Source organism: Colobus angolensis, unplaced genomic scaffold, assembly GCF_000951035.1.
Source record: "Colobus angolensis palliatus isolate OR3802 unplaced genomic scaffold, Cang.pa_1.0 Scaffold63, whole genome shotgun sequence".
NCBI lineage: Eukaryota > Metazoa > Chordata > Mammalia > Primates > Cercopithecidae > Colobus > Colobus angolensis.
The window spans coordinates 5,521,910-5,542,162 of NW_012119932.1; the positions used below are offsets into that span (position 1 = coordinate 5,521,910).

The 20,253-nt window shown below is 42.0% G+C and overlaps 1 protein-coding gene across 1 annotated transcript in view; it reads left to right on the plus strand.

Moving 5' to 3' along the window:
- The window catches only part of NEBL (nebulette), a 385,533-nt gene continuing 365,280 nt past the window's right edge, over positions 1-20,253 (plus strand). Inside the window, exons 1-2 of the mRNA XM_011963860.1 lie at positions 1-157; positions 1,451-1,545. Of these exons, the coding sequence (XP_011819250.1) occupies positions 89-157; positions 1,451-1,545 (164 nt within the window). The 5' untranslated portion in view covers positions 1-88. The remainder of the gene's footprint in view (positions 158-1,450; positions 1,546-20,253) is intronic.

Consider the following 20,253-nt stretch of genomic DNA (forward strand, 5'->3'; position numbering starts at 1 on the left):
CCCGGAGGCGGTGCGGGGCTCGCCGGGGGATGTCACAGAGGCTCCTCGGAGCCAGCAGCCGCCGCCGCCGCCCCCGGGAATCGCGATCATGAACCCCCAGTGCGCCCGTTGCGGAAAAGTCGTGTATCCCACCGAGAAAGTCAACTGCCTGGATAAGGTGAGCGAGGGGGAGCCGGGCCAGCCTGGACCTGCCGGGCGCCGGGCTGCACCTGCTCCGAGAAGTTTTGGCACCTGGGATGGAAAGCGATGAGTGGGTCGGTGCGTGTGCCTGTGCCTTGGCACGCGGGGAGGGCGCGCGAACGAAGACGCCCGCGGGAGTGTCAGAGACACGCTTGGCGATTGTGGTGTTGGAACCGGGAAGGGCTTTTGTCGCGGTACCGGGCTGCGCGACATCAGCCGAGCCGCTGCGGAGAGTGCACGGCGGTGCGCGGCCCCGGGCCCCGGAGGGACCAGGCTGGGCACCCAGGGGGGCACTTCGGCAAGCCGCGCCCCCTCCACCTCCACTCGTGTTCCACAATACCCCTGACCCCTGCAGCACGGATCCGCCCGCGATCCCACCTCACCGCCCACCCCTAGCGCTTCCTGTGACCGCGGCGAGGGGGAGAGGCAAATAGTAATTAATATGTCATGGGGCGGCCGCTGCCGCATTGCTAAGAATAATCCCTGCTGGAGAGCCCCGGCTCAGCGCGGCAAGCAGGACCCAGGGGTGTCTAATCCACCGGGAGGGGAATTCCAGGGGAAGTAGTTTTGTAGCCGGGCCCCTCCAGCCCTACCTCCTGCCCTTCCCGGGCAGGGATGGAGGGATGGAGATGAACAGCCGGGGAGAGACACACAGGAGCGATCCAGAGTGACTGACAGTTGAAACCAGCCAGGGGCGTTCTGGGGAAATTTGCGTCTGAAGATACAAATGCTTCGTTAGAACAATCTGTCATCTTGACAGTCATCCCAGGCAGAGTCAGAGGTCCAGCATTTTAGTGGAAGCTGGTCCGGTATAGGGGTACTTACATAGTCCTCCTGCAGCTCCCTCAGCTTGCCTGACTTCGGGTGAACACATATTTGTTGAGATCCTACAAACCCTGCATTTAGACACTTTGAACTGGCTTCCTTTTGGTTTCAAAGCCACTCTCTGGGCCCCGTTTCTTCATTAACCGAGCTCAGAATTCTTTTCTGGCTGCTCAGAGAAGTGCTGTTTCGACAGAGCGTTGACAGTTCTTCCATGGTGCGTCGGTATATTGTGGTGAGTCTTCCTTTAAGACTCAATTTTCAGAGTTGCCTGCTTGTCTGCTTTATTTACTTAGCTGAAAGTAGGTAAACACATCCACAGTTCCCTACATTTATTTTGTTGTAGCATTTTCAGCTACAGGGACTGTGATGCGCTCAAAAGCCTTCCTTCTGTGCCCATCCTGGCAAGAACTGGCATTGTACTGAATTTTTAAATTTTTTTTTCCAGTATTGGCATAAAGGATGTTTCCATTGTGAGGTCTGCAAGATGGCACTCAACATGAACAACTACAAAGGCTATGAAAAGAAGCCCTATTGTAATGCGTAAGTATTGTCAACATGCTGTCCAGGTGTGGCACAGCCTCAGAGCTTGAGAGCCAGTGGACCTGCCTGTTTTGAAGAACTGACTCACTGTGTCACCCAGGTGTGGCAGTGGCTAGTTACCTGTTTATATCACAGACTCTGGAGCCATGTACTTTGTTGATGATCACTGCTTTTTATGCCTTTCTAATGTGTTGGGTAACTTCTATGCATCTTCAACTAGGTTAGTTTTTGAGGTTCACAGTGTTACAGACTTAGGGACACTTATTAGAAGCTGCAGAACTTCCCCACTGAGAACGTGTGGGCTCTGAAGTGCATGTCAGGTAGATTTCCATTTTAATCCTGTGTCAATTTCCATTTTAATCATAGGATGTTGCCATACTGCAATTTCATACCTGAACCTAGTTGCTATGGAAAGGAGTCTTGCTCCTTTGGTCTTAGCTGAGACCATTGCAGAGATTCTGGGCTTAAACAGGAAATCAAAGAGTGGTTTGGAGAATGGAACCGAAGACATGGGTGTTCCTGGCTGGTTAGTAGTAGGTCGGTTGTAGTAGATCTACTGCAGTAGACCCGGTACTTCCGGCTGGTTAGTGTTGTAGTAGGTGGGGATTAAAAAAGGTAAGCCTTCTTTGGAAGGCTTTTGTGTAGGCATGCTGCTAGCCTAGAATAGCAATTAGCTAGCATTTATATCCTGCTCACCATGTGTCAAGCTCTGTTCTAAGCACTTTATGCATACTGATCATTTAATCTTTACAACGACCCTACAAGTTAGGGGATGCTATTATTACCCCCATTTAGCAGGTAATGAAATTGAGGCCTTGAGAGGATCAGGCTCAGGCGGGGCTCAGATCACTCCTGGAGGCTGCTGGTGGTTTGATTTGACTAGTGTTTCCATATGTCTACCTTGCTTCCCAGAGGCACATGTTTCTCCACTCCTGTGAGCATCCCCCTACCCCAGACTGTTTTCAACTGTAAGCTCTTGGCCCTGATGGTTAAGTTTTCTTTTTCTTTTCTTTCTTTCTTTTTTTTTGAGACAGAGTTTTGTTCTTGTTGCCCAGGCTGTAGTGCAATGGCGTGATCTTGGCTCACTGCAACCTCCGCTTCCCAGGTTCAAGCGGTTCTTCTGCCTCAGCCTCCTGAGTAGTTGGGATTACAAGCATGTACCACCATGCTCGGCTAATTTTGACCTCAGGTGATCTGCCCCCCCTTGGCGTCCCAAAGTGCTGGAATTACTGGCGTGAGCCACTGTACCTGGCCTGATGGTTGAGTTTTCTCACCAGTTCCCTCGTGGGGTTGGCATGGTCTGGAGCCAGCAGAGGTGCCTCTGGACCTCAAGCCTTTTTGCTGGAACATTGCCAGAGATTCATCTTCCCTACAGTTTTTGAAGTAGGTTCATCATTCAGGTCTCCTGGAGATGGAGGGCCCTTGGTTAATTCATGCTTCATTACATACTGACAGTATGTTATCATAGACTGTATATTTTTGGTAACCAAATGGAATTGCTCATACCTCTCTGGTGAAGAACTTCAAAAAACATTTTATCTGGTGAAGACTGTTTAATATTTGTTTTTCCTTAGTCCTTAGTGCTTTCAGGTAGACCAGAATCTTTTCAAGAAATCAGAAGATGGGGGCATTGAACAGAATTCAGGACTTTCTTGGAGAGGGGAAGTCCACAGATATTCCCCAAACTTTCTGATGTCTTCAATCCTGCTATACCATTCTTCCTATTGGAATAGTGTGAAGCAAAAACGAGGTTTCGGTGTTATGATCTCCTGCTTCCCTTCCAGAGAGCCATAAACAATTGGTTAAAGATCAAAGGCAGGCATAAGGAGAAGGGAAAGGGCCCCAACCACCCATAAACGGGATAATTGTTCTTTGGTTAAAGGAAAGTGAACCATTCTTCCTGTAACTGTTTCAGTTGGCAGCCTGATTCCATCAGGCTTTATGGACCACATCAGGATTCGGGATTCTTTACAGGGCAGGGCCAGGAGTTTAACCCCAGTGATAACAATGCCTTCAGGTGGCCCTGGTAGGCCTGAAGGGATTGGGAGGGAAGGAGGAAAGAGAGAGAAAGAAAATGGGGAGAGAATAGCAATTACAACAATGAGAGAGAATTGGATAAGGGAGAAAAAGAAATGATGAAAAATGAAAGGACAGAAAGCGGTTCAGCTGAAGTAGAGTCATTGACTGCATTGGGTTACTTGAAAATTATTTAGTGCTTATTGCTTAGTTTGGGTTCAATCTAATTTTAAAAGTTTATGAGATTCTGGATGAGTTAGGAAGAGCTATTTTGCACTTTGACTTGATAGTGATGAGTGCCCAGAAACGTTGAGATTTGGGCCCCAAAAGGAAATGATTCTATTATGAAAAAGAAGCATCCTGTTGTATTGTTTCATAGGTCTTGATCTCATTTTTAATACTCTCAATATACCTGTATAGAATGTTTATAGATTTTCCTCTCTAAAGTTTCTCATATGATTCCAGTACATTATTATTAGTTTTCAGTTGAATTCTGGGGGTAGCACTCGAGGATTTTTGCTTCATATTGAACCTGGTAGTCCACTTTATTGAGCAGATAAATAGGGGGAAATAGGAATTCATCCTTAGTGAATGGATGAGTAGAGAGCTGATATTTAAAATTCAGATTTAGGTTCATGTCATAGCTTGATATGCTACCTCTAGAAAATGGAACCTGGCAAAGTTTTGGGTTCTGTCTGCTATGAGGGTTCTGGGGTCGAAGGTCCCTGCTGTCAGTCTGTAGTCTGCTAAGGATGCATGTTGCCGTGTACACTGGCTGGGCAGTGTGGATTGCCCTCTGGGGATCCTGACGTATCCGCTCTAATTCAGGTGGTGCATGTCAATCAGCTGTTCCCTGTGGCTGTGGCCAGAGGGCTGCCATAATTTCTCTGGGTCAATAGTAGAAAATTGATTCTCTAATGTATACTGCTACCAGAAAATCAAACATTTGCTTTTCATGTAATGCAATATTTTATCTGCACCTGGTTTGGTTCAGGAGTCAATGTATATACATGCTTAAATGAAAACAACTCTTCATCTTCCACTGTCACTTTTTATTGTGAAAATTTTCATACATGCAAAATAAGTAAAAGAATACTACAAGGAATATCTCTATCCCCTCCACTGACATTCAACTATTATTAACATTTTGCCATGTTTGCTGCTTCATATTTTGATCTCATTATATATCCAAATATATATATATTTTAAAAATTTATTTATTTTTATTTATTTATTTTTTTGAGTCAGAGTCTCACCCTGTAGCTCAGGCTGGAGTGCAGTGACACCATCTCGGTTCACTGCAAGCTGCGCCTCCTGGGTTCACACCATTCTCCAGCCTCAGCCTCCCGAGTAGCTGGGACTATAGGCGCCCACCACCACGCCCAGCTAGTTTTTTTTGTATTTTTTAGTAGAGATGGGGTTTCACCATGTTAGCCAGATGGTCTTGATCTCCTGACCTTGTGATCCACCTGCCTCAGCCTCCCATAATACTGGGATTACAGGCATGAGCCACCACACCCGGCCATGTCCAAATATTTTTATTACTGTTGAGCCATTTTTCCATTTCATACATCAAGTTGGTTTCATACATCGTGACATTTCATCCCTAAAAACCACATCATGCATGCACTAAGCATGAGGGCATTTTCTTAAAGAATCATAGAGCTTTTATTACACTTAAGAAAATTAACAAATGCGTTGTTATAACATCTTATATCCTGTCTATTTTTATATTTCCCCCATTGTCCTAAGAATGTTCTTTATAGTTTTTTTTTTTTTTTTTAAAGCCAGGATCCAATCAGGGTTCATACTTTACATTTAGCTGTTATGAAAATGACAACTTTTCTTAGCTATTAGAGATTCAATATCAGTTATTCAAGTTCTGCTATTATTTCTACTAATTTACAGAACCTCTCACGGTTTTCAAGAAAAGGGCTTAAGTTGCATTTCTTATGAAAATAACATCCATAATTAAATGAAGAACCTTTAAAATAAATATTAAGAATATGCTTAAAAATTGGAAATCATGAACATAGACATTGAGAATTACTGTGAGAAAACATAGGGGTTTCTTATTTTAATCGCTACCTGAGGGCATTCTTTAAGGAAATGAAGTAGTGAGTGCTTCCTCAGTTCAAATATGTTGCTTGTTTATATTCTCATGTGTTTAGAGAAGAAACAAGTATTCTGTTTGATTTCATGCAAAGGAGAACATGTATAAAATATAATTTACATGATATTTAAATTTTGATCTTTTGATAGAACGATCAAAGTATAGTACACACTAGATGTAAGATTGGGCATAGTACCCGTTTTGCTCCTAACGCAGCAGTGCACACTATTAAAATATTTAAAAACAAACTGTTGTACTTGAGTGCGTGCCATGTTTTCATAAGCCTTTATGTTTCATAAGTAGGCAATGGATTCTTTAGCGCATTTAGGATTTTTTTCATCGTGGAACTTGCAAAGAAATGAGGACTAGGCAAAATTCTTATCACTAAGAGGTGCCGAGAAAATAACACTAGATGATTAGACAAAAAACATAGCTAATATTTCTATGTGAATTTATATGCCAAGCTAAACTAGAAACATTTTCCTACCCAGCAAGCCACACACCCTAAGACCATTTGTCAAATAAATTATTTAATTTGTTGTGTGTATAAGTCAAAATTGCATTTACTATGTCTTTGTAAAATATACATCGGTTCTTAAAATTTCCTGGGAGGTATTACCACTTAGAAGTAGCATTGCCAAGACTGACCAGTTAATGTGTTCTCACCAAATGTCAAGTTATATTAGGTCTGGGGTGCCACCAAGGAACGATGCAATAGTTTAACATGACCTTGCCAATAATTTCCCCAGAACATTATTTGGGCTGAACGTTATTCGCAGACATATTTTTGGGCTGAACATTTGTTCTGACCTGCCTACATTTACTATACCCTGTATCTTAGTCAAATGTATCTTTAATTATGGGGCTAAAAGAACACAAATATCCACTGAAGTATCTTTAGTGATCCTTCCAAATAAGATTCCCTCTCATCAAAGAGTTTCACTTAAAGTGGTTTCCCAAGACTTTAAAAAATAAAACAGCAGGCGCTGAGTGTTGTGTTTACTTTCTCTCTGCCTGTGTTCGCATTCCCTCTCGTGAATATTTATTGACTTTCTACCACCTGCAAGAGGCTGGGCTGGGTGCATCTCATGACGAGTCACCCAGAACGGTCAGCACAGCTCTGCCAGCCCGTGTTGTGTGTGATTGTCGAGGCCAGTGCTCCACTGCGTCTCACGTACCATTTTGTTGCTGGTCACTCCTCGTTAGTGCCTTTCCTAAGGGTAATCAGAGGACACACAAGGAAATTAAATTGAAACCTGAGAGTATTCCCACCATCTATTTTCCTTATCTGTAGTTGGGCCTCCTGAATTTGCTTCTAGAACACTCCAAGGATTTGAGTTATCTCAAGGAGATTGATGAAATTCCTGCTATGAAGTTAGCTTTGATTACAAAACAATGTGTTACAAAGTACAACATGTTGTCATTGGAGTTTTGGAGCTAGATGGAGCTGGAGTTGAATCCTGGCTCCATCCTGGCCTACTGAGCAAGTCTCTGGATTGCCAAACATCAGTTTCTCCATCTGTCAAATGGGTACAGTAATACTAAACCCACAGGGCTGTATGAGAAGTAACAAAACAATACTAAGATAGGCTGTAGCCTAGTTTCTGGCACATAGCAGATCTCCAGGAAACAGTATTGTCCTTCTTTCCTCATCTGTGCTTTTTTGAGGAGTGAAGAAAGAGTGGGGAAGAGAGAAGAGGAGGTATATCAATAAATAATAGGAACTCACTCACACCTATTAAAAGGTTTATACCAAAGTTGTTCACACTGTGGGCTGCTACCCATTAGAGAATTGTAACCAGAATTGAAAGAAGGAAGAAAAGAGAATAAGAGAAAACATCAGACTTCATTTAAGTACTAAACAGAGGATTCTTTTGGCAAACATATTTTTTTCAGTGATACGGGTACATATGTGTACTGGATCATGATATAGACATTTTTTTTTCTTTTCTTTTCTTTTTTTTGAGACAGGGTCTCACTCTGTCGCCCAGGCTGGAGTGCAGTGGTGCAATCTCAACTCACTGCAAGCTCCGCCTCCAGCGTTCACACCATTCTCCTACCTCAGCCTCCGAAGTAGCTGGGACTACAGGCGCCCTTCGCCATGCCCGGCTAATTTTTTGTGTTTTCTAGTGGGATTTCACTGTATTAGCCAGGATGGTCTCAGTCTCCTGACCTCGTGATCCGCCCGCCTCGGCCTCCAAATGGAAAATAATTTTTACTGGAAGTGGTGATTGAAAGGTATGAGAAACACTAGTTTAGTTCCATATTCTTAATACTCCGTACATCAGAGAGCACTGAAAGTTACCTGTAACGTACAATGGCATGCAATAAGTTTGTGAATCCTAACAACCACGTTTCTGTTTGTGCCAGTCACACCCGACCCCACACCTTTCCGTGGGGTTCAGTCCAATACAGTCATCACATAGGTCTCAGCTCAACAGTAAGAGCCCACATCCTGTGCAGGAACCACGAGCTTGTCTGTCTGTATCCTCCAAGGGATCTGTCCCATGTATCTGCATATCCCTCAAGCCTGGCACATAGACGAGATTGGGCACGTTCAGGGTGGTATTGCCATAGATGAGCCTGGCATTTAGAAGGTACTTGATCATATTAGTCACCTCAGTGACTATAAGAACTGTGTGTAGCCTTTGCACTTAGTCCCTCGTTTAGGATGAGGCCCAGGCTGGTTTCTTTTGGGAAGGCAGACAGAATTTGCGTGATTCAGAAGAACTGGGTTAGGATGAGGCTTTGAGGAGCCTGATCCATGTGGACTGGTGACCAGGGGTCATGAAGCCTGAATTCCAAGGGATAATAAAGTATCCTGCTGTTGGGATAGTCTCACGTCTTCTGATCTGTAATGAACATAGTGGGAATTTACTTTCACTACTTAGAGGTTTGGCTTCAAAATGTGACATCTTTCTAAAAACATTGCTTATGAATACTCATTTATTTCCTTCTGGGTTAAATTACAATCTCTACAATGGGAAAATAATTCCCACCTACCAGGGACTTTATAGAGATTAAATGGGGGAAATGTTTGTAAGCTTGAGCCCATCAAATAACACCTAAGGACCCAAATGTCAGTCCACTCTTTTACTTATAATAGTAAATGGAAAATTGTTGTCTCATATTTCTCCGTTAAAGACAAGAGAAAAGGTCACATTGTTAAAAGTGACCGTTTCTATGGAAGGATATTGTGGCATGTAAGAGTTCTAGTTAGCATCCACTGCAATGTGCCCTGCCTGACTTTTTAGTTACATACCTCATGGAAAAAATTAAACCTTTGCCCCTTGACACAGTATCTGACATGAGAGGATGACAGTTTTCATTTTTTTTTTTTCTGGTTATAACTGAATGATTAAAAACAAAGGAAGGAGATACTGTGAGCCAATAAAAAGGTTCCAGTGTATATGCAAAACGATCTGGTTCTCAGTCACCGTATTGGACCGTTGGCAATTAGATATTGCATTTTGGTACTTTTGAAGTCGTTGTAGGGAATCATATTTACAAATCACTCTCTGGGTTCTGTGCCCCATTTGAAGATGTTTCTGAAAGGTGCCTTTGATGTGTAAGTTCTGCCTGTTTATGATGGTGTATTTATTATGGAATGATGTCAGATTAGAAAAGATTTTGAGATGAAACCCAGCAGATCTCATCTCAATCATGGTGAAATGCAAGGTTAATACAAGATACAGATATGTGTGCTTAAAAGAATATTGATTATGTATCAAGGGCCTGTGCGAGAGAGTACATTTCAGTAGGTCCTCTTTTTTTTTTTTTTTTTTTTTTGAGACAGAGTGTTGCTCTGTCTCCCGGCTGGAGTGCAGTGGCGCGATCTCGACTCACTGCAAGCTCCGCCTCCTGGGTTCACGCCATTCTCCTGCCTCAGTCTCCTGAGTACCTGGGACTACAGGCGCCCGCCACCACGCCCGGCTAATTTTTTGTATTTTTAGTAGAGACGGGGTTTCACCGTGTTAGCCAGGATAGTCTCAATCTCCTGACCTCGTGATCTGCCGGCCTCGGCCTCCCAAAGTGCTGGGATTACAGGCGTGAGCCACCGCGCCCGGCCAGTGGGTCCTCTTTAAATGTTTTCAGATGAGTGCTTTACAGAGTGGTTCCGAGGACATCAGGGAGTAAGAGAGCTACAGACATAGCCATGCATGGCACCCTTGTCCTCAAGGGCTTAGAACTCCTTTAAGTCTCTAGAGGAAGGATAAATCAATTACTTTTCTGTTCTGTTTCAGTTTTTACAGTTAGTGTTACTAGGAAGACCTTGGCTTTTAGCCTTAGGAGACCTTGGCTTTAGCATGGAATCTAGAATAATATTTATGAGCTGAGTACCCAGAACGTTTTAGGAACTAAGTAAAATGATTATTATTGATTTCTTCCATGCTCAGCTTGGCTATTTGAATTCAGCAAAGTCCTGCTAATGGGTCTAACAGTTCTTCAGGCCTCTAGTTGAACCTAGATAGGGCACAGACCTAACCGTGAGAACAGGAAGTTGTGAGAAGGACCAGGTTTAAGTGACACTGATTGTTTCTTCCATCACTGGAAATCTCGTATTAATTTTATTTATAGTTAGCTGTGAGATTTTCTTAGCAGAGTCTTTGAAGGAGTTGCTTTGCGTTTGACTTCTGTTTACTTTTTCACACTCTCTGTTGACTCATTCTTATTGAATTCTAGGAGGGGCCAGAAGAGAACTAGTTCGATGTGTGCATTCTTGAAGAGCATCTAATCGATAACCAGACTGGTGGTCTGTTGTACTTCTGCATCAGCTCAGCAGTCTAAAAAACCATTTGGATAAAAAATCTTTGATTGGCACTCTGATGCTCATTATCCATCAAAGGCAGGTGCAACCAAACACAGAGAACTTGGAGACATAGGATGGCTGAGCTCAGCCAAGGGTCTATAGATCTGGGATGTGCAGTGGGGGTTAGATGGTTGCCTGCCAATGTTGAATTTGGTTTTAAAATATGACTCCTGTATCCATTAATCCTTGAATTGATCCAGAGTGTGAATTCCAGCAAATTCAGGCAATGCATGGGAGTGGCAAGAACACCGCAGCAAACACATACATCAGTGCAGAAAGACGTGCCCTGTAAGTAGGTGTATTTTTGATGGCCTGTTTGGATAACCTGCATGTCTTCTCCTGCCTACTCTCCCCACTATCTGCCCAGTCTCCTGAGCTTCATGCATTTCCTGCCACTACAGTTATTTTCTGAAAACATGGTTCTGATTATACTACTCTCTTGCTCAAACACCTTTGATGGCTCCCTATTGCTTATAGGAAAAATAATTGGGTTTCTAGCAGACATTCAGAGCCTTTCACAGTCTACCTTCTTCTATCCACTTCCATTTAACCTCCTTCTCTCCAGCCACACTGGGCTGCTAGCTTTGAAACCTTCACCAAATTTCTTAATCTAAGCCTCAGTATCCTCATCTGTAAAATGGGTATAATAGACTCTACCTAATAGGATTAAGGATTCATTGGAATATCCAATCTAATAATGAGCTTAGCGGAGTTTCAGGCACATGGTAAGGAATTAATACAATTTATATATATTTATAATTTTAATCATTATTAACTAGACACAGTGATTTGACCCTTTATTGATGCTGTTCTTATGCCCTCTGGCACTGGAGTGACTTTGATCCTTAAGGCACATCTGTAAGGCTATGCCTACCTTTGCAAAGATATTCTGAATCTCCAAATCACTGAACTCTTTCTTTGTGATTCATTGTACTTTTCATGCCTCAATTATATCACCTATCAAAGAGCCTGCTTTGCTCTATGGCCATGTTTGTCTTCCCATTTGAGTTGGTTGCCTGCTGAGATTGGACCATAGATGTTCTCGGCCTGGAGTGGGAGGTGGGTTGGGGTAGGTGAGGTCAAGTCAGCCTGTGAGAGCTTTGCTCCTTGAAGGGACTACTTTGTGTTTTAAAGAGCAAGTGTGTAAGGAATTGACAACGGGTGTTACAAAACTGCAATGCTCTGATGCCAGCCATGTGGAGTTAGCATCAACTCTGCCAGTGAAAGGCACAGACCCCAACAAAATTGCTCTCACTTCAAGCCCAGGAGTCCCTAGGCCACCTACACTTTGGACCAACTGGCTGCAAATTTGAGAGTTCCCACAACCCCCTCAGATTTGATAATTAGCTGGAACAATTCACAGGGCTCAGGACAGTGCTGTACCTAAGATGACTGTTTTAGCATAACAGATACAAATCAAGACCAGCCAGATGAAGAGACACTTAGGGCAAAGTTTGAGAGGATCCTGGATGTGGGGCTTCTCTGTCCTTGCTCTATGGGATCAATATGTGTTATCTTCCTGGCACATTGATATGATCATCAACCAGGGATCTCCACCAATCTTTGGTGTCCAGAGTTTTTATTGGGGTTTCATTATGTAGGCGTGATTGATTGACTCACTGGTGATGTGACTGTTCAATCTCCAGCCTCCTCTCTTCCCTGGAAAAGGTCAACTGATCTCATCCGGCTCAAAGCACCAACTGTCTAATCACAGAGTTGGTTTTTCTGGTGCACTGAGCCACCTTGATCACGTCCCCTTAGATATGGTCCAAGGAGCTCATGAATAACAAAGACATTCCAATTACTTGGGAAATTTCAAGTATTTAGAGTATGCCTCCCAGGAACCAGGGACAAAGGCCATTCAAATTCTTTATTATACAACAGGCATGCTTCATGCTGTCGCCATCAAAGCTACCTTTGTTGTGTTGCCTCTTTACATCCTGAGCCTTCCTATTCCATCAGGACATGAATGAGGGCCTAAAATCCACCATCTCCAGTCAGTCAATAGAAGTTGGGGAAGATTAGAAATAGTTTGCTGCTTGTGAACAGGAAGGAGGTGGGGGCACTAATCATGGGTAGACTCTTAATATAACTCTCTAGATTTTGTTTTTATTGATACATGAGTCTGTCCTATTGGCAAATTACATTCTTGAGGTCAGGAATGGTCCTAATTGCCGTTGTCTACACAGCACACGTGCTGTGTGCTCAGAAACTGTCACCCTGTTGGAACAGATTGCCCATCTAGCTTTGCTGGGGGCATGGTGAGTTCTTTTGGGTGTCTGAGTGATACAGCTTAGCCTTATTCTAGGCATCCTCAGCCAAGAAAGCTGACTCAATGAGAAGGAATAGAAGACGAGTGTGGTAGCTCACAACTATAATCCCAGTACTGTGGGAGGCTGAAGCAGGAGAATCGCTTGAGGTCAGGAGTTCAAGACCAGCCTGGGCAACATAGCAAGACCCTGTCTCTAACAAAAAAAAAAAAAAAAAAAAGAGAAGCAATAGACCTATCTTTCCATGAGGATCTGTGTGGCGATCCCAGCTGTTGCTCGCCATGCTTGGACTGATAATGCACACGAACAGTAGCGAACACATCCTCTGTTTAGGTGAAATATTGAAATTTATAGCTGGATTACTGGTCACTGACATGCAGTGGAACAAAGGATGACAAGAATAATGTTGTCTATAAAGGTAGTTTATAAAAATCACTTTGTTACGATTGTTTTTCAAAGTCTTAGGAGTGAACCACGTGTTTGACACATCAGGTCATATATACATATACTTGCATATTATGTTTTTTGTATCTCCTGGAAATAAGTTTGATGGCTTCGTTTCCTGAAACTAAATTTAATCAGGGATTAATGGTCAATTCCCGATGAATGAAAGGTCTTAACAGGCTCTCGTGGAAGAATCTTCTTTTCTCATGTGATTTTCCTTCAATGTTCTGCTTTTTCTCCCACATTTCCAGAACTTTAAAAATAACTCTGTAGGATCAGTGCTTCTCCCCCAACCCAACCCTCCCCCACCGCACCATCTCTCCATTTCTCTTTCTCTCTGTTTGAAGTCTTTTTTGTTGCCAGTGACGTAGTTCTCTGATTCTCTTAACATTAAGGGGAATTCTATTTTAAAATGTCTAAATGCTTAAGGCACGTAATAATTAAGGGTTATTCCTATCAGGAATAGAAACACCGTATTAGAACAGTTCTTCCTCAGAGGCTACTAAAGAAGGAAAATTCTGTTTAGAGGGTTTGCCTCTGTGGTGTTTTTTTAAAACGGTAGTTATGTAATGTCAGGTTTAATTGGCTGGGAGTCAGGAAGCTAGTTTATTTGTGTGCCTCTCATGTCATATATACCTGCAGGGCTGAGTGGCCCGTAAAAAGCACTTAAGATTTGCACACGGGGGCTGCTGCCCAGGAAGTGTCCTGCAGAATGGCAGTTTGGCAGACGTTGAAAGAAAAGCATATTGTTTTTTTTTTTTTTCTTCTTTATACAGTGATGAGTATATAACAGGGACTGAATAAACATGTGTTGATTGACTGTAAAAGAACCTTTACTCTGAATGGGAGACAGCAGTCGTTGATCTGATAGCAAGCTTCCCAAGTCTGGCTTCTTTCTCTGGATCTGTAGTGGTGGGTCAGGAACAATTGTTATCCAGGATTTAAAAATTAATTCCCTAGCAGGAGAAAACAGGTGGTAACATAAAAGAAGTCCCTGAATGGAGGAAGGATCAAGTAATTCTCAGAAGAGACCAGCAGGGGAGTGTTTACAACCTCACTTGTCTTTACCAATGCATAGATAGACATGCTAGGGGATAGGTAAGGTCCAGGAGTTTTGCCAACGTGGGATGACCACAGGCTGATGATTCAATTGTGACAGTGGAGAGGCTTGGTATGCTAAAAGAGAACATGTCTAGGAGGTGAACCCATGAATAGAAGGAAAGAATCTTGAAGGTGAAAAGATGATGGAGAACGTTTGAGTGAGAAGGAAAAGAAGGGAAACAGGTGGCCCTGCTGCTGGGCAGACCATGTGCCTCTTGTCCAGAATGGAAATGTCACAGAGGTTTTTACAATGAACTATCTGCTGAAGGTTTAAGGGAGAATACCAGTTGGTTTCTTGCTTTGCTTTTTGTGGACAATGTCACTGCTTTCAAGCTGCTTTGCGCTTAATTTGGAAAACAAGTAAGAATTGGTTGATGGAGTAGCAGTTGTGAGGACTTTAGAACAAGTGGTCTCTGTTAGGTTGAAATTCACAAGAGCAAAAGGAGTCACACCACACCCAGCCTTTGAAGAAAGCCTTCAAACGATGTAGGGGAAGAAGGAAAGGCTGTGCTTGTTCAAGAAATCTTAGGTTCTCAGAAGCTCTGAGATAAACGAAGTGTGCCATATCCCTGTGACTGCTCTAGTCCTTAGCTCACAGTTAGCTTTTAATAAAGATTTACTGAATAAACAAAAGAAGGAATAAGAAAAAAAGGTGGCTCAAGTGAGATAGAAGACTTTCAAAAATAAAATCCTGATCAAAAAAGTGTTAATTATTTCAGAGAGAGAAAGGAGGAACACATCTTTAAAAAAGTGTGGAGGAAAAGCATCGTAGGACATCCCTCGGGAGCTTTCTAAGCTCGGATTAGCCGAACACACAGTTTAAAAGATGGATGACTGAGTTCAAAGATGGCAGACACAGTAAGACCGGGATCCGAAAAACCAAAACCATGGCTTGTGACAATTCTAAAGACAAAGTGGGTTTCAAAAGCACTTATATTCTAAGAAAAAAGTGGAACCCTGGCTTAGGGAGGATAATTGTGATAATAAACAATGACAGGAAAAAATCCTATTTAGCTTTTATGCAGTTCCTTTGTAGCTTTTATCCTTTCAACTGAGAAGAATAGATTTACAACTAGAAAAGATCCAAAAATATCATTAAGAAATTAAAGTAAAAGTTAGGAGAGCCAGCAGTCAGACAACATCGAGTCGTTTTGCATTGGGTTAAAGAAATTAGAATCTCTCCATCCAGAGGGTGGCATCTCAGGGACCTGAGAAAACCCTGTTGATGTGGTCCTGGAACTGAAATGCTGGAATCATGTCCCTTAGCAGTGAAAGCGGATGTGGTGGGGGAGTGAAGGGACCATTCCCTTCTGGGGCTGAGGCTGAGTTACTTTACCTCGCCGTCCCTCAGTTTCCTCACCTATAAAATGGTGATGTTGTCTCAGTTATCCCGTCTGCAAAATGGGCATTCTGTGTCTCACTTGCTGATGATAATAGTATTTGTTACCTCTTCTGGTTACTGCAAGGAGTAAATAAGATAATCTATGTAAATAGTTGATACAGAGTAGACATCGTATAAAAGTTGGCTGTTATTACTATTGCCTATTCTCTTTGAGAAATTGTCAGCAAAAGAAAGCTTGGAGGATGGGAAAACATTCCCAGTTTTAGAAAGAAGAAGAGACAGATTGTAGACATTACAGCCTAATTAATGTGAGAGTAATTCCTGGCAAAATCCTCATATGGATGAGTGCAGGATGGTTGTAAAAACTTCGAAATAAAAAGTCCTCTTAGGTTCTGTCATAGTTTGCTAGGCTTGCTGTGACAAAGTACCATAAATGGGGTGGCTTAAATAACAGAAATTTGTTGTTTTACAGTTCTGGAGACTAAAAGTCCGAAATCAAGGTGTCGGTAGGGTTGGTTTCTCCTGGGGGCTGTGAGGGAAGAATCTGTTTCAGGCCTCTATCCTTGGCTTTTGTTGAACAGATGGCCAGCCGTCTTCTCCCTGTGTCTTCACATCAACTTCCCTTCGTGTGTGTCTGTTTCCTAATCTCGTTTTCTAAGGATACCAGGCATCTTGTATCAGGGGCCACACCTATGACCTCATTCTAACTTGATTACCTCAGCAAAGACTCTATCTCCAGATAAGGTGACATTTCGAGGTCTGTGGGGTTGGGACTCTAACACACTTTTTGGACTCCAATACATACACAATTCAACTCCAACAGGTTCACTAAGAAAAGTCAAGCAGAGCAAAATTAACTGTGTTTTTGATGCTAGAGAAGAAAGGAAATATATACACAGTGAACTTAAAATTTTTTTAAAACAAATTCAGTGCTGTTAATTATTTTTTATTTTTTGAGATGGAATCTTGCTCTGTCCACCCAGGCTGGAGTGCCGTAGCACCATCTCGGCTCACGGTAGCCTCTGCCTCCCAGGCTCAAGGGATCCTTCCACCTCAGCCTCCTGAGTAGCTGGGTCTTTCAGGCACGCGCCACCATACCCAGCTAACTTTTTGTATTTTTGGTTGAGACGGGTTTCACCATGTTGCCCAGACTGGTCTTGAACTCCTGATCTCAAGTGATCCACCCACCTCAGCCTTCCAAAGTGCTGGGATTACAGGCGTGAGTTGCTGCACCTGGCCTCAATGCTGTTAATTTTTTGCATATCAATGATACCTCAATAAAGCTTATAAAAGATCAGTGTTAAAAAAAAATGAAAGACTAATAGAGACTTTTTCTGAATTACAAGTTGACCACAGTGTCTGTTTCTTCCTTTGACATGCGTGTCTTCATGATTTCACTAATATTTTCAAGGAGTAATAACCTTTTCCTCTTTCACCCAGGACCTTTACTTTGTGACATTATGTGCTTTGTAAGCTTGCAGAACAATTAGAAAATTGTTCTCTGATAGATTGTTCTTGCTTGTAGGAGAATGGTATTGAAATATTCATAAGGAAATGAATTTCAGTTTCAAATGGCAAGAAGAAATATGGTTTAAAATTTTACAGAAAATGACATAGTTCTTGCTTTATGTTAAAAAGAAGGGGGAAAAATGCACGATTGTGACCTTGGCTCTAGTTCAATGTAGAGATTCTGGTGTGGAGATTTATAATCTTAATATTCCTACAATTTAGGATTTATATTTCAATTTCAAAATTTAATTATTAATTTTCTCATGAAACTTTCTCAGATAGCTTCACTTTCTTAAAACTTCTTTTATTATTTTATTAAGTAATGAAGGATTGTATCCGTATTTCAAGAGTGAGTGAAATAGACTTTTGTAATTGCCATTTTTTTATATATAAGTAATGGGCTCCTAAAAAAAAAAAAAAAAGCACGAAGGCAGCATAGTTATGTCCTGTGATAAGAACTGGGTTGGTCTTGCTTTGTTTCCAGTAGACATGCTCCCTGGTTAGCCTTTTCTCCCAGGTGAACTTTATTACCTGATAGAAATCTGATCCATCAATTGAATTAATGTGTGTTTTGAAAACAGCATTCTTCTTCCATGCTTGCTCCTGACTTTGAAAACAAATCCCAAACACACCACTCTCTTTTCCTCCTCATAATCAGATCTTAGCTTTCAATGCCTCCTAAATGCTGTTGAGTTAATTTTTTGATAACTCTTTGTCCATTTGTACAAAAGCACATTTGTACTTTTTTGCCCCGTGTTTACAACCACACCAAAAAGATGCCAAATGGAAAACTCTCCTGGTCTTTAAAGAAAGGGCAAAGCTACTTCTCGCAAATTACGTGACTAGAATTCCTCCTGTCTCCCAGTAAATGAATGCCAGCAGTTTTCTTCTTTCCTTGGAGGTTCTACTGATTCTTTCTATTTTATCACTTGAGTGGCCAGAAATTCAGCACTTGTGATGTGATGGATGTTTTTAACTTTTCTATGAACCGTTGTTTTGAAATATGGGGTCTGGGCCCTGCTGGCGACTGTAGGGCTGTTCCCCATATTGCTTTTGAGGGGTGGCAGTGATCAGTAGTCGGGGGTCAATCAACTTCATCTCTTGCGGCCTCTGTTCTTGTCATGCAGTGGGGGTTAATCTCTGCAGAGGAATTGATTGTGAGGAGGAAAAGAGAAAATGGATAATTATAAAGAACTAGGCACAGCTCAATAAATGGAAACACGAATGACCACGTGATAGTGCTTTTCCAACGCACCTCCCTTGCCCAGTCAGTTTTCTTTGTGGACCCAGGCAATGTTTTCCCTATTTCACTCTTCTAGCCTTTTCAAGTGTGTCAATTGTTTGAGCTGTAGCAATGCAGTGATTACCAGTGATTACCTGGGTTTTGAATGTGCGTTTGAAAGTTGAAGTGTTACCTTATTGTAGGCACAGCACTCAAGATTTCCAGAGTGCTTGTATGTAAAGGGAAATGAATCAGACACAGAAAAAGAAACATTGCATGTTATCACTTATCTGTGGGATCCACAAATCCAAACAATTGGACTCATGGAGCTAGAGAGTAGAAGGATGGTTACCAGAGGCTGGGAAGGTCAGTGGGAGAGTGGCGAGGAGGTGGGGATGCTAATGGGTACCAAAACAATAGTTAGAATCAATAAGACCTGGTATTTGATAGCACCACAAGGTGATTATAGTCGATAATAACTTAATTGTACATTTAAAAATAACTAATAGAATATAATTGAGTTGTTTGTAACTCAAAGGATAGATGCTTGAGGGGATGGATACCCCATTTTCCATGATGTGATTATTATGCATTGCATGCCTGTATCCAAACATCTCATGTACCCCACAAATATATACACCTACTATGTACCCACAAAGGTTAAAATTAAAAAATTCAAAAAGTACTCCTGTATGTATTTCAAATTGGATTGCATTGTCAAATTATTTTAGATTTTGTGTAAGATTTTGGATTTGGAATAAGAGTTAATAAAGAAAGGCAATAAAGAGACTCCAGACTGTGAAGATTTATTTTATAATGTTGATAATTGAGGAAAGTGCGCATCCAGCATCTCTTTAACATTTTGAATAATGTGGAGAGTTTGTGCTCCTGGTTTTGAGTGCTGTGCTACTTTTCCCATATTCTGTTTCATATTGTGAATTTCTAAACACAGGTGCTACTGAGGCCCATGAGCACAAAGACATGAAAATTTAATGTTATAGCTTGTTTCCATTGTGGCTCACTTTTTTTTTTTTTTTTGGCAGAGTCTCACTCTGTCACTCAGGCTGGAGTGCAGTGGCGCAATCTCCGCTCATTGCAACCACCACCTCCCAGGTTCAAGTGATTCTCCTTCCTCAGCCTCCCGAGTAGCTGGGACTATGGGCACATGCCACCATGCTTGGCTAATTTTTGTATTTTTAGTAGAGATGGAGTTTCACCATGTTGACCAGGCTGGTCTTGAACTTCTGACCTCAGGTGATCTGCCTGCTTCGGCCTTCCAAAGTGCTGGGATTACAGGTGTGAGCCACTGCGCCCAGCCTGTGACTCACTTTTAAATCTGACTTTAGTGTTTGCTTTAAAGAAAATTTATTCTCTGTATGGTATTAATAAAATGAGAAGTTCCTCTCTGAACTGGAGAATCATTCTCTTTATGATTAAGCCAATTTTTGGGAAACAGTTTCCCAAAAACACTGAATCAGGTGGAATAGATTTCTGAAAAATATACATATCATGTCTGTGTTCATTATGAACTTCTCTATTTTGCCCATTCTATTTTGTTCATGTGGTCTTATTTCATTTTGCATCATTTAACACATATAACGAGGTGCTACATCTTACTTTTAAGGTGTAAAGGCTTACATTTATTTCTGTATATACTTTTATTTTAAGAACTTAATTTACGGCCGGGCACGATGGCTCACGCCTGTAATCCCAGCACTTTGGGAGGCCGAGGAGGGAGGATCACAAGGTCAGGAGTTTGAGACCATCCCGACCAACATGGTGAAACCCTATCTGTACTACAAAAATTAGCTGGTTGTGGTGGTGTGCATCTGTAATCCCAGCTATTCAGGAGGCTAAGGTGGGAGAATCACTTGAACCCTG